The sequence below is a fragment of the Miniopterus natalensis genome, chromosome 6 (genome assembly GCF_054644295.1).
Source record: "Miniopterus natalensis isolate mMinNat1 chromosome 6, mMinNat1.hap1, whole genome shotgun sequence".
NCBI lineage: Eukaryota > Metazoa > Chordata > Mammalia > Chiroptera > Miniopteridae > Miniopterus > Miniopterus natalensis.
The window spans coordinates 61,768,110-61,781,813 of NC_142086.1; the positions used below are offsets into that span (position 1 = coordinate 61,768,110).

The 13,704-nt window shown below is 35.8% G+C and overlaps 1 protein-coding gene across 3 annotated transcripts in view; it reads right to left on the minus strand.

Moving 5' to 3' along the window:
* Positions 1-671: 671 nt before the first annotated feature.
* NAALADL2 (N-acetylated alpha-linked acidic dipeptidase like 2) overlaps positions 672-13,704 on the minus strand; it is a 910,351-nt gene continuing 897,318 nt past the window's right edge. For 2 of the 3 annotated variants that reach the window (XM_087818309.1, XM_087818310.1), the window contains one exon: positions 673-7,746. In XM_087818309.1, coding sequence (XP_087674435.1) covers positions 7,548-7,746 — 199 coding nt within the window. In that variant the 3' untranslated portion in view covers positions 673-7,547. Of the gene's footprint in view, positions 7,747-13,704 lie in introns of all 3 variants that reach the window. The other variant, XM_016218033.2, reaches the window with a different exon arrangement.

Below are 13,704 nucleotides of genomic sequence, written 5' to 3' on the forward strand. Positions count from 1 at the left end.
GGGGAGATGGGAAGGCGCAGCGCAGCCAGCAACGGGCTGGGGTGAGGAAAATAAAGGGATCGCAGGTGATCGGGGGATCCAGTGTATTTCGTGAGAGGGAAGACATCAAGAGGCGCGAAGGGGGCAAGAAGCACAGCTGCGCTGCAGTGAGGCCTGCGGGCGCCCAGGGCGCAGGGTGGCGCCTCGGGAGGCGTCCCTGCCTCCGGAAGGTCGGGGCGGCTGCAGGAGGGGACAAGCAAGAGGCTGAGCGTGCAGAACTGTGTCCTTTAGAAGCCAGACCAGGTGCGCGCTGATGGCGGGGGTTGCGGGAGCAGACCAGCTTAGTCGGACTTTACGTTACTTTGAGGATTTTATTTTTAATCCAGAAAAGCAGTAAGAATTTCATAACAAACACACATGTACCCACCACTGAAACTGGCAAGGGAGGCTGGAGAGAGAGAATAGCAGGAAGAGAGGAACAGAAGCGCCCGCTGGGGAAAAGAGGGAGGGCCAAGGAAGACATGCCAAACCTACAGTTTCCTGAGCAAGGCTTATGCAGGTTACATCAAGATCGCTCATTACTGATATATACTAATAACTGAGTAATTTGCACATTTAAAATACTATGTATTTGATAACAAAACACAGCATAGCAGTGGTTTTCATCTGCGTTTAATATTTTAAATGAGTGTTTTAAATATTACCATTTCATTGTACATAGTCATTGCATTTATGAAGTAGAACATACTTCTTAAAAGATGCCTTCATTTCATAGTGCTATGTTTTTAATTATGTGCAAATCTTTAAGCAAAGTGAAATATAAAATATTCACTCATATTATTAGTGTATGTGGTATCCTAATCCAATTTTTGTCACTCCAAATCTCACCATACTTTCCTAAATCAGCTGCTTAATGAGTCACACATTATAGAGATTAGACATTCAGCTCTATATAGCAATTTCAAAACTACAGACGCATGCCTTTAAATCAATGTCATTAAAAAATCAATCACAACAAAGACAATGACCATGAACATTTCTTTACAATGTAAAGATTTCTGAATCACATAATAATCTAATTATTTTGAACGATATTCAACACTATACCAGTTCAGTGCAATTTAGCCATTGAGACACCTTTCAGAGATATTTGTTTTTAATCAAAGCACATTTAATTGGAGATATTGCCCCCCAAATTTTATCCTAAACATGACATTATTTATTTTATGGTCTTTTTTATTGTTATACAACTGAGAAAATTTTTATTATATACTTTTATATGACTAAATATTGCTACACTGTAGACATGATTGAAAAAATGCATAGTATATATTAACATCTCAAACACATATATGAAACTGTTAGTAAAATGATCTAGCTTTTCTAGATGTCTGTAAAAACAAATTAGCCCTTCAAAATGTTCTAGAGAACTTTTTTTTCCTTCAAACTACAATTCAATTAATATTTTCCAAGGAGCAAGTTAGAATGTGTGGGATATATTTGCCATTAAACCTTTATGTGTGAAATCTAACTACTAAACCACCTAATAGAGTCCTATCTCAGCTTCTAAATAGAAATATTTATAACATCTTTTAATATAATCATGTGAGATACACTTAACCATCTGGACGTTTTGTTTCCTACAGATAATTTGCAATGGTGTAGTAAAACATTTTGTTTGTTTCTTATTAAATAGACATGATAAAAGTGTCTTGATAGAGTAATAGCATTTTTTATGACTTTCAAAGTAAGGTAGTGCATTTGCAGCAGCTTGATATAAAAGAAAACAAATAATTATCATTAATATTAATAAAACACTACTGCACATACTGAAAGCATGATTCAACAATGGCTAAGAATTTTAAATGATAAAGCATACTCCAAGTAGTGCTCATCTGCTTTGTAACATAGTGAATAAAGATTCGTTGAAGAAGTTGGAGAGTTTTACTTACTGAGCAGTCTAGATAATTAAGTAATTACACATTTTGATTAAAAAATATATGTTGTTTATTAAAATAGAAACTCTAACTGCACTTCTTCAGCTAAACTTCTTTCAGATGCCAAGTTTATTCTTTAATTAGAACAAAAGACCAACATTAGCTTCAATGCAACATAATAATTCATAATAATGATTGTATATTAATCTCTTGAGCTTGTTGGAATATAGCACATGGCATATGGTATAGTACAGGCACCTGTGTCGTCCTTTGGGGACTGAGGTTGTGCATATTAATTAGCCCCAGGAAAATAAAACCTGCCTCCCTCTGAGAAAAGCTACCTTAGTGCTTATTGGCTTAAGACATCAAAAGAATTAGACAGAATACTGTTAGGCTCTGTCCACAATCATCAAATCTTTGTCTAGGTGAATCAGCTGATCCTGAGTTAATTCTTGACAGAATCCTGCTTAAAAAATTAGAGTAGCCATGCATTTCTTTGGCTTCAATGATAAGATTTTGGCTGAAAACATCAAAATCACCATTTTGGTTACAGAAAACTATATAACTATACACTTCAAACAGAAAATCATCTAACCAGAAACATTAAACTTTGAAACAGCATCTTTTTCTTGAGTGCTACCTGAAAGTGCCTCGATTTAATCCTTTGCTTTATAAATTCAGATACAATCTGAATATGCGATTATAAACGTCTTTCAGAAATATGTCATCTCACAACAAGTAAGGCCTTAGGATTCTCGGCAGTCTCAGGTGTGCTAAAGGCTCTTCAGTGCACAGCTTCGAAGGGTAATGAAAAGGTATTATGGAAATAAGACTCTGCCTGATTTACAGATAAGTGCATATTGAGTCAAATCGATCTTAAAATTACTTTCTCAGGGTAAAAAAAAGAAAAGCCTAATCTCATTGCTAAAGTATATCTAGAAATAGAAATCAGAAAATTGAGTGGACATGGTGGTGACCAAGAAAGGTTAAATAAAAAATAAAAAAATTTTGCAACTTTTCTTCTTTGAAATTCATATCACTTGAAATTTTGCATTTCATAAGCAAGCCCACTTAGCTAAAAAATATTTGCACTTAATCTGGAGTGCTGAGAACTCTGGAGTTTCTTAAGATCTTTCAGAATTGCAGAGTCTAATGAGGCTATTTAAGCTCGAAATTTAAATGCATGGAAGACAGATTCACTACTGCAGCTAAGCAGAATATTTTTCTCAAATGTCACATTCTTTGTGTTTTCTCTTGGGTTTCCTCCCTGCTCCTCTAATGAAACTAGTATGTTGTTGATCTATTATTGGAATATGTGGACCCATTTCACTTCCGCTCAACACATGGATTGGTAGTTTAAAATAGTTCCTTTCTATTAAGAGGATGCATGACTAAAACACATTTAAATAGCCTGTTTAACCAGAGACGAGAATGTGCTCCCCTCAGAGAAAGCTTACTTTTTGTAGTAATTAATTACCTATATCACACAGTGTCTCTGAGAACACTTTTGGCTGGGTCTACCAATTTACTGTGTAAATAATTATAGTTTTTCATTTGAGGCAAAGATGCTGATTCATCATTAGGCAGTTGGTAATAAATCATCATTTATTTTATTTTTATAATATTTATTTTTCCAATGGGGAAACCTACTGGATGCTCTATATTTATATAAGTTAAAATGTCAATCAGTTATTCTGAGTTTTTAAGGATGATATGAAACTTTGGTTGTAAATCCAAGCACCTGCTCTCCCCTCTGCCCCCTAATGAAATTATGTGGGAATTCTGGGGAGAAAATTGTGTGATGTGTGGCTTCTGTACTCTTTTTACTCTTTTACATCTAGTTGTCATGATATTCTACAATGGTGTGTTGGTGTGTTGATTTTTAATGCTCTTATAGGGATCTTCTGACCTATCCACATATTGTTGGGGTGGGTGGGCCACCATCATAAGAAATGATGCAATTTGTTTCTTCAAACTCCTTCATTAAACCAGTGACGTGGTAGACTACACGGTCTCATCAGTTACGCAGAAATACATTAAATTCTCAATTCTGTGACTTTATCCAAATGAGTCCTCTGGTGTTTTCTGCAGCACACAGTGTGAAGAACACAGGACTTGATACTAGAGGGCCCTGCAGAGAAACATACCTCAGACGCTTTTATTAGCTGTCGAACTTTCAACCAGTTACTCAACTAAGTTTCCTCACTTTAAAAAAAAATAGGTTGTTGTGGGGATTCAATTAACAAAAACAAATACATGCAAAAATTGACTGACAAGTCGCAGGCACAGATATTAGCTGTGTCTGCACCCTTTTTTGAGAGATACAATGGTTTCTTTTATTCTCTCTCTTAATAGTAAAGCTTCAGGCACCTCTTGCTACTGTGACTCTCATTTGTTTGTTTGTTTGTTTCAGATATGTTGCCAAATAATGTTTTCTCAGGTTTAATGTAGATCAGAAATTCTTAAACTTCAGTGTTCATAATGATCATCTGGGAAATCCTGCTGAAGATGAAGGTGACTGGGTCTCACACCCCAAAATCCACATTTTGAGAAACTCCAATTTAGATCGCTGATTTAACACAGAGCTAAAATATGCTCTCATGAAAGCATTTAACTCAGTGCCCTCCTTTCTGCTTCTGTTGTCAGGTAGAAACTCCCCCACTTCCTCCTGAGTACCCAGCCCTTTGGATTCCCTGGGAAAGTCTTGTCGGGTAGTCAGAGAATGAGCTAATCCTTCATTAAAGCAGTGATTCCAGTTCATGCAGCATTTGATAGAACGGCTGGTTTCACGGGTGCCCTGGAAAGGTGGTTTATAAGCCTAGCATCTCGGGGCAGGAGCTGGGTTTACTGCATGGCAAAGCAGAGAAGCTTAAATTCCAGGAGTGCTTTTGCTTCTAGCTAAATATGTGACTCTACCCAAGTTGCTTAATCGCTTTGGCTACAGGTATTGCACCTGATGGCATGATGGATGCTTTTCCTGGCTGAAGGTAACACCTTAGAGCTTAGACCAGAAAGTCTGTTAGGCTTCATTTTGGCTCCAGAATAGCTGCTCTTCCACAAAGGGAGTGTCCCATGTGTACCCTTTTTGAACTCAAGTTCGAGTGGTGGACATTTGCCACTTTTCTTGGCAGAATAACCATTTATGGTTTATTATGTCTTGACCCAATTCTATGTATGAAGGATTGTGAGAATTAACAGGCACTCAGATATCTCAGCACGAATTGAAACCTGCTACCAATTCTCCAAAAACACTTATTAACTTGCATAGGATTTTATTTACTTGGGACTATTGGGAAAAAGTTAAAATGATATAAATTTGGAGGAACTCTGAGGTAATCAGGCCATAGCAGGAATGTTCCTAGTTAAGAGGTCTGTTGCAGTCAAAGATATAGAGCAGCATCCATAAAACTGGTGGACATCTGTTTTAATTATAATTTAGTCTCTTCACATAATCTCTTAAGTAGACTAACACAAACGTGTTATTCCACAGTTAACTCCAGTTCTAAAATATCATATATCATATAATTTAGAAGTGAAGAATACATAATATTGAGATTTTTATCTGTGCAATGTGATTTACCTAGGTACACAATCATTAAACAAAAATGTACAAACAAAAATATTTTGTGCTTTCGATGCTTTTACAGACTAAGGGAGTGAATTTACTAAGATTTTGTCCTAAAATGATACACTATAAAACTGATAATTATTTGCCTTTGCTTTAAATCCAACTCCAAATTAAAAACTGGAATGAACACATTAAAGCTTTGTTAAATATTTAAGATCCTTTGGTATAAGGCATTCTGTCATTTGGCCCCACCCAGGTCCGTATGTGTATCCCACCTCTTTTCTGCTGTTGATTTCTGTGATTCAAGAGGGGGCACTGATGTTGAGTGTTCAGCCGTCTGGTCCTTTTAGTCCTTTCCTGTAGACACTCCTCAACGTGGCAAAATTTTCAAACAAACAAGCACATTGGTTTATAAAATGTAAGGTAGTTTCATTTCTCATGTAAAAATACGTGCACAAGCAATTCAAATGAAAATGGATTTCTGCTTGAATTATCTAGCTAATTGCCTCAATTCTCTTCTTTGCCTTGAGCACATAAACATTACTTAGGGTAGGAACAGCTGAGCCTTATAAATCAATTAATCAATACTGATTAATTCTTTCCCCTCAACTTTAGGTTTCCTTTAAACTAAGATTAGGTTTATGCTCATCCATAAAAAGCAAAAGACTTAGACACTCAGGCGCCGTCTGCAGGGTTGCCCTGGTTGTGTGTAATGGGGGAGCGTGTTTGTTGTGTTGAGTTAGAGAAAAAATTCACATGAAATATTCTGGAGTTATGTTTCCTTGGGGAATTTCCTTTATCCAATATCAGAAGAAAAAATTTTAAATCAATGTCTAAGGGCAAGCTAAAAGTTTAAACTGTCACCTAAACAGAATTCTAGAGTTTTGGGAAATAACAGGGGTCAGGGCCAGTCAATGACAATGTCAATAGGAAGAGTTTCATTTTCCACATGATTTCTCATATCTGAAGTGTGAGAAAGATATATTCATATAGCAACACTATTTTTTTCCTGCATAAAATTAAGATTATGAATATTATCTCTATTTTCATCTTTGTCACAACTAAGGATAGAAAAGGAAACCATATTAAAAGTTTCCTCTTAGAATTAAGGAATTTTTTTCATTGATCAAAACGGCTACTTCTTTCATAGTAAGTCCTTTTTGTCAGTGGGAAAAATAGCAATTTAATGCTTTTTCAGATACTTGGGGTTTTCAAAGACTGTGAGTTGGCTTCATTTTAGAGTCGCCCTGTTTCAGTGCTTCCAACAGAAACAACACAGGAAGAAATAAGAAATATTTTCTCCCTCATAAGACATATATCACTTCTGAATTTTTTACAAAATCAACTGAAGCAAATTAAGGGTTTCAAAGCTTGTCACCTTATAAGTTGTTAGAAAAAATTTGCATTTAAATTGCTCTGTGCAGCTACCTGGAGATTTTCCCCTGGAATGTTTATGGCTCTTTTTTTTCATTAATACTTAAAAAAATACAATTCCATAACCAGTGTATTACTACATCTAGTTGTGTTACGAACAGGCACTTCATTTCATAAAATAGAAACATTCAAAGTGGTTTTGGTCAACCGATCACTCAGTCAGAACACTTGAATTCCTCATATTGAATACTTAATAGTGAAGTTAATCTGAAGCCATATCAACTCTCCATTTCTGTTACAGAAAGTAGGTCATTAAAAGCTCTAACATAAGGAACAACTTCTGTGCCTATGTGCTTTATCCATAGGAGTGAAGATTGTCCAAAACTTCTTGGAACATTTTCCCCCAAATATTTTATATATATAAAAATACAGTAGATTTCTTTCTAATAGATAAATCTTAAGTATTATTTCAATAACTTGCTCTTACATATTCAGAAATGCAGATATAAGAAAAATATTAAATGTGCAAAATGCTCTTTTATATGTCTGTTAAAAATACAATCTAATAATAGCTTTAGATTTGTATAAAAAGCTGTTGGGGGAAGGTCTTCAATGTCAGGAAATCTGACCAGATTAGAGCTTTTGCTTGAGGAACTGTAAACAAACTTTTTAAAATGCTGAGAGTTTTCTCAGTTCTTTCCGACCAAGACACTGTCGAACACATCAAGTCCCGCTTTGAAGTAAACCTGAGCTGAATTAATGCTGTGCAACACCTTTGACAGGGCTTCTTGAAAGGTCTCATTTGATGTAAGAGACTTGCCATGCTCCCAAGCCTCCAGGAGTATTGAAAACTGGCTCGTCTTCTCATCAAGGTGGTACAGGATGTTTCTAAGAAGAAATATAAAATGTGTAAGTGATTTATGCATAATGTTATTTGCATATCAACCATTGTAATGAATATTTAAGAAATAGTGATATTTGCAATAAAGAAGTGATAAAATTATATCATTTTCAACCTCTAATGAATTCATAGATACAGACATTGATCATCAAAAGTTTCCCATAGTGATGAGAAAATCAGACATTATGTGCCTCCTGATGGAAGGACATCACGCTATTTATAAAATAAAATAGTTTTGCTAGAAATATTGAATCTGAGTCTGATGAAGCTTCTAAATCTAATTGCTAATAAATACAAGGGACACAGAAATATATTAAATGATACTATACAATGTGTCATCAGAAAAACACAGATTGTGGGAAAATCTATAAGACAAATGATCTAGTTTATTAAATAAAAAAATTATAATAAAAAATAGGTGAAGGAGGAACCTCTAGACCAGGGTTTCTTGACGTTGTGCTGTGGTCATTTGAGGCTGGATAATTCTTTATTGCGGTAGCTCTTCTGTGCCCGGTAGGATGTTTAGCAGTATCCCTGGCTTCCACCCAATAGTTGTCTCAGTCCGTTTGGGCTGCTATAACCGAAGGCCATAGACTTCTCACAGCTCTGAATGCTAGAAGTCAGGTCAGAGTCCCAGCACAGTCCAGGTCACCACAGTTCTTGGGGAGAGGCCTCTTTCTGGTTACAGTCTCACACGGACTTCCTTGGTGGTGCATACAGAGAGATCCCTCCATCTTCTCTTTTTATAAGGGCATTAGTCCCACCAGGAGGGTCCCCCACACATGACCTAACCTAACCTAATTACCACTCAAAGGCTTCACTCTACACACCATCACGTTGGGGTAAGGATCTTAACATATGTAATTTGGGAAAACACAAAAATTCAGTCCACAGCAATTGTAACAACCATAAATGTCTCTGAACTGGAGGAATTGCCCCTTAATTGAGGCCTACTGCTTTAGAATAAAAGAAACATATCAACTAGTGACAAAGTATAGGCTTTACAAGGTCTTTATTCAAACAAACTAAAACATAAGTAGTAATGCAAAATTGAACACTGAAGATTTGTTAATACTAAGGAATCGTTTGTACTTTAGTTGTGATAATGGTATCAATATGTTTATAAAAAGTGTCCTTATCTTTTAGAAATACATACAATAATATTTATAAATGAAAGGTTATCATGTCTGGGATTTGTTTCAAAATGTTTGAGAGGAAAAGGAAGGTGAAGCTATAGACAGTATAGACAGAACAAGATTGACCGTAAGTTAATAATTGTTGAAATTGAGCCCAGCCGGTATGGCTCAGCGGTTGAGCATTGACCTATGGCCCAGGAGATTGTGGTTCGATTCCTAGTCAGGACACATGCCTGGGTTGTGGGCTCGATCCCCAATAGGCGGCATGCAGGAGGCAGCTGATCAATGACTCTCTCACCATTGATGTTTCTATCTCTCTACCCTCTCCCTTCCTCTCTCTGAAATCAATAAAGACATATTTTCTTAAAAAAAATGTTGAAATTGGGGAATAAAATTCATTATACTGTTCTATCTTCTTTTGTATATCTTTAACATTTAGAATACCATCTCATAAGTGTGGGATGTTTAATAAGATGGTGCTCTGAAATTTATCCAAAATTCCAAGAAAGAGGAATTTGGCTTTGGGCAAGTCTAAAGAGGCTACTTTTATTCATTCATAGAAAGAGATGCATTTTGGTAGAAAGCTATGGATCACTTCATCATTTCACTTATTCTCAATCCAAATTAGCTAAAAGAGTTGACATTTCATAGCCTAATAAAATGAGCAAATATGTAAATAATTAAAATACAGTTGTCAAATTGTGATGTAAGAAATATAAGGTCTAGTGATAACAAAGGATCTGCTGCTGGGAAAGGTTAGAAAACAGTTCCTAATGAAGAACACTTGAATCTCGTCTTGAATGATGATGGGAATTACCAGTTACACAGGTTTAAGAGAGGAAATGAGCTAGAAAGTGGGGATAGCACCCCACGTAGGAGGAAGAATCTACACAAAGGTATGAGTTTATAAAACAGCATGGTGTTCTCAGTAGAGAATGCCAGTGTTTCAGTATGGCCAGAGTGCAAGGCCAGCGTGGGCAGCTATAGCAGAAGAGCTGGGGGAGCAAGCATGGTCACATCATACAGGGCCTTCCATACTGAACTAAGGAGATTACACTTTTTCTTCTAGACAGCAGTAAACCAGTGAAGGATTTTAAACAAGAGAGAAAGGTTAATAGATTTTATTTGGGAAACACAGTTTTGGTTGTAAATAAAACCTGGAGAATGATTTAGTCCAGGTATAAGATGGCAAAGATACATATGACTCACACTGTGAAAATTAAGTTCGAGAAGATGGAGGAACAGTCACTGTATAAGATTTCATTAATTGCTACTTATCCCTAGCATTAAACTCAGTTTTATATTGAGTTCTAGATAATTGTTTTCTATCTCATCAAGGCTCCTCCACCTCAGCCTCTCCTGAACTTCCCACTCTGCACTCCGGTGGTGAATGGGCACTGAAAGCTGTCCAATCACTCAAGCCAGACCCTGCAGGTCATCTCTTTTGCTCTCATATTCAGCTGGTTTCTGATGATAGTCACTTCTCTATTTTTCCAGTGTCTTTTCTTCTCTGTTGTGGGACCCTAAACCTTATATTTGCAAGATTATTTTATGGTATCAATGCTCTATATGGCAGGGTTGAGAAATATGTCATTTTATCAGGTCTAATTCAGTGTTGCAAACAGAGGAGGTCTCAACAAGGTGGTTTAATTTACTTAAATTTTTATCATGCCTAGTTCAGTGATAGGGACTTAGTAAACCCTCAATAATGTTGGTGTAAATTGTATCATTGCAGGTTATTTTGCATTTTAAGCAATAAAGAACAATAGATGTTGTGTCTTAAAAATTTTTTGAGTTAACCATGAGTGCATGGTGGGTCGCAGTGGCAAAAAAACCTTGAACTCAGAGGCTATTTCAGTAAATATATTTTTGAAACAGATCATTTTAAATAATGACTATTCCTAATAATCCAATATCCTTCACCTTTGTTCCTATCAGTAAACTTGGCATTATATGAGTTAAATAGAGCAGTTAAAGAAAGATACTCTCCAGATTTCAAGTATTCTTGAATTTGGGCACAAACTTTTTATTAAGAAACATATTCTCTGGACATGGGAGGGGAAAAACATCCTCCAACTGGAGGGGCACGTGGGTCATGAGCAATGTTCTGGCCGTGAGCTGGACTCTGAGAAAAATTTTGATCTACTTCAAGAAGTAGAACACTATTTAAAATAGATATTTCTGTCAGCTATTCCCACAGTATTAATAAAAATAAAGAGATTTTCAGAAGTCAGTCAGTCATGCTACTGTAATCATTTAAGCAATCATATATCTATGTGCAGATACATAGATATATACATATGTATTTTAAGTATAAAAGTTGTTTTGATTATATCACAATGACTTAAAATAGTAAGAATTAACAAAATACATAATGGGAGTTTCTCTACATATTAGTTTTATTAGTTTTATATCATAATAGATGTAAAAATAAAAGAAGCCAAATAATACAGAAAAAGCATGTAATTTTCCCAAATGAAGGTGAAGCTGTTTCAGACAGTGGCATATATTCTCCTATGTGATGGTACCTACAAAAATGTTACTCTTTTCATGTTAAATTAATCTTTCTTAATTGCCATTTTTAAAAAAGTGTGGGTTTTTAGTGTTAGGATATCCATCAAACATGTTTAAATTCAGAGAGAATCACTTAAACAAACAAAATATTAGCGAACCGGATCCAGCATTACATTAAAAAGATCCTATACCACGATTAAGTGGGATTTATTCTGGAGAGCAAGGGTGGTGTAGTATTCACAAATCAATAAAGGTGATACACCACATAAACAAAAGGAAGGACAAACATCACATAATCATATCAACAGATGCAGAAAAATCGCTTAATAAAATCCAATTCCCATTTATAATAAAAACTCTCAGCAAAGTGGGAATAGAGAGAAAATACCTCAACCTAATAAGGGCCATATATGACAAACCCACAGCCAACATCATACTCAATGAACAAAAACTAAAATGGTTTCGCTTAATGTCAGGAAGAAGACAGGGATGTCTACTTTCACCACTCCAATTCAACACATTACTGGAGGTTCTAGCCACAGCCATCAGACAAGAAGAAGAAATAAACTGCATCTAAATTGGAAAGGAAGAAGTAAAACTATTGTTATTTGCAAAGATTGTAATAGTGTACATAGAAAACCCTCAACACTCTATCAAAACACTACTAAAACTGATAAACGAATTTGGCAAAGTAGCAGGATACAAAATTAATATTCACACATCAGTGGATTCTTACACACCAGAAATGAACTATCAGAAAGGGAAACTAAGAAAACAATCCGATTTACTATTGCAACAACAACAACAAAATAAGGGACTTAGAAATAAATTCAACCAAGAAGGTAAAAGACCTGTACTCAAGAAAATTATAAGGTACTGAAGAAATTAAGGAAGATACAAATAAGTGAAAGTATATACTGTGTTTATGGATAAGAAAAATTAGCATCATTAAAATTACCCAAAGCAATCTATAGGTTCAATGTAATTACTATCAAAATACCATTGGCACATTTCATAGAACTAGAACAAATATTCTAAAAGTTTATATGGAAGTTAAAAGACCCTGAATATCCTCAGCAATCTTGAGAGAAAACATGTTTTTGGAGGTATCATGCTACCTGATATCAAATTATACTATAAGACCACAGTACTCAAAACAGCACAGTACTGGCATAAACACACACATGTAGATCAATAGAAAGCCCAGAAATAAACCTTAACCTTTATGGCCAATTAATATTTGACAAAGGAGGCAAGAACATAAAATGGGGTAAAGTCAGTCTATTCAATAAAAGGTGTAGGAAAAATTGGACAGATATATGCAAAAAAAAACTAGACCACCTCTTTATATGATACACAAGAATAAACTCAAAAAGAATTAAAGACTCACATATAAGACTCAAACCCATAAAAATCCTAGAAGAAAACATAGGCAGTAAAATCTCAGACATTTCTCATAGCAATACTTTTTTCTGATCTATCTCCTCAGGCAAGGGAAACAAAAGAAAAAATAAGCAAACGGGACTACATCAAACTAAAATGTTTTTGCACAGCAAAGGAAACCATCCACAAAATGCAAAGGGAACCCACAGTATGGGAGAACATATTTACCAATGATACATCTGATAAGGAGTTAATATTAAGAATTTATAAAGGATTTATGCAACTCAACACACACATATGAACACAAAAACACCACAAATAACCCAATAAAAAAATGGGCAAAATAGACACTTCTCCAAAGAAGACATATAGATGGCCAATAGGCATATGAAAACAGGCTCAACATTGCTAAGCATCTGAGAGATGCAAATTAAACCCACAATGAGGTATCATCTCACACTGGCCAGAATGCCTATAGTCAATAAGTCAACAAACGACATGTGCTGGCGAGGGTGTGGAGAAAGGGGAGCCCTAGTACACTGCTGGTGGGAATGCAGACTGGGGCAGCCACTGTGGAAAACAGTGTGGAGGTTCCTCAAAAAATTAAAAACGGAGCTGCCTTTTGACCCAGTGATTCCACTTCTAGGAATATAGCCTAAGAATCCTGAAACACTAATCAGAAAGAATATATGCACCACTATGTTGATAGCAGCACAGTTTACAAATAGCTAAGATCTGGAAACAGCCCAAGTGCCCATCAGGAGATGAGTGGATGAAAAGCTGTGGTGTGTTTAGACAACAGAATACTACGCAGCTGTGAAGAAGAAGGGTCCGTTACCCTTTGAGACAGCACAGAGGGACCTGGAGATTACTATGCTAAGTGAAATAAGTCAGCCAGAGAAAAAAATAAGT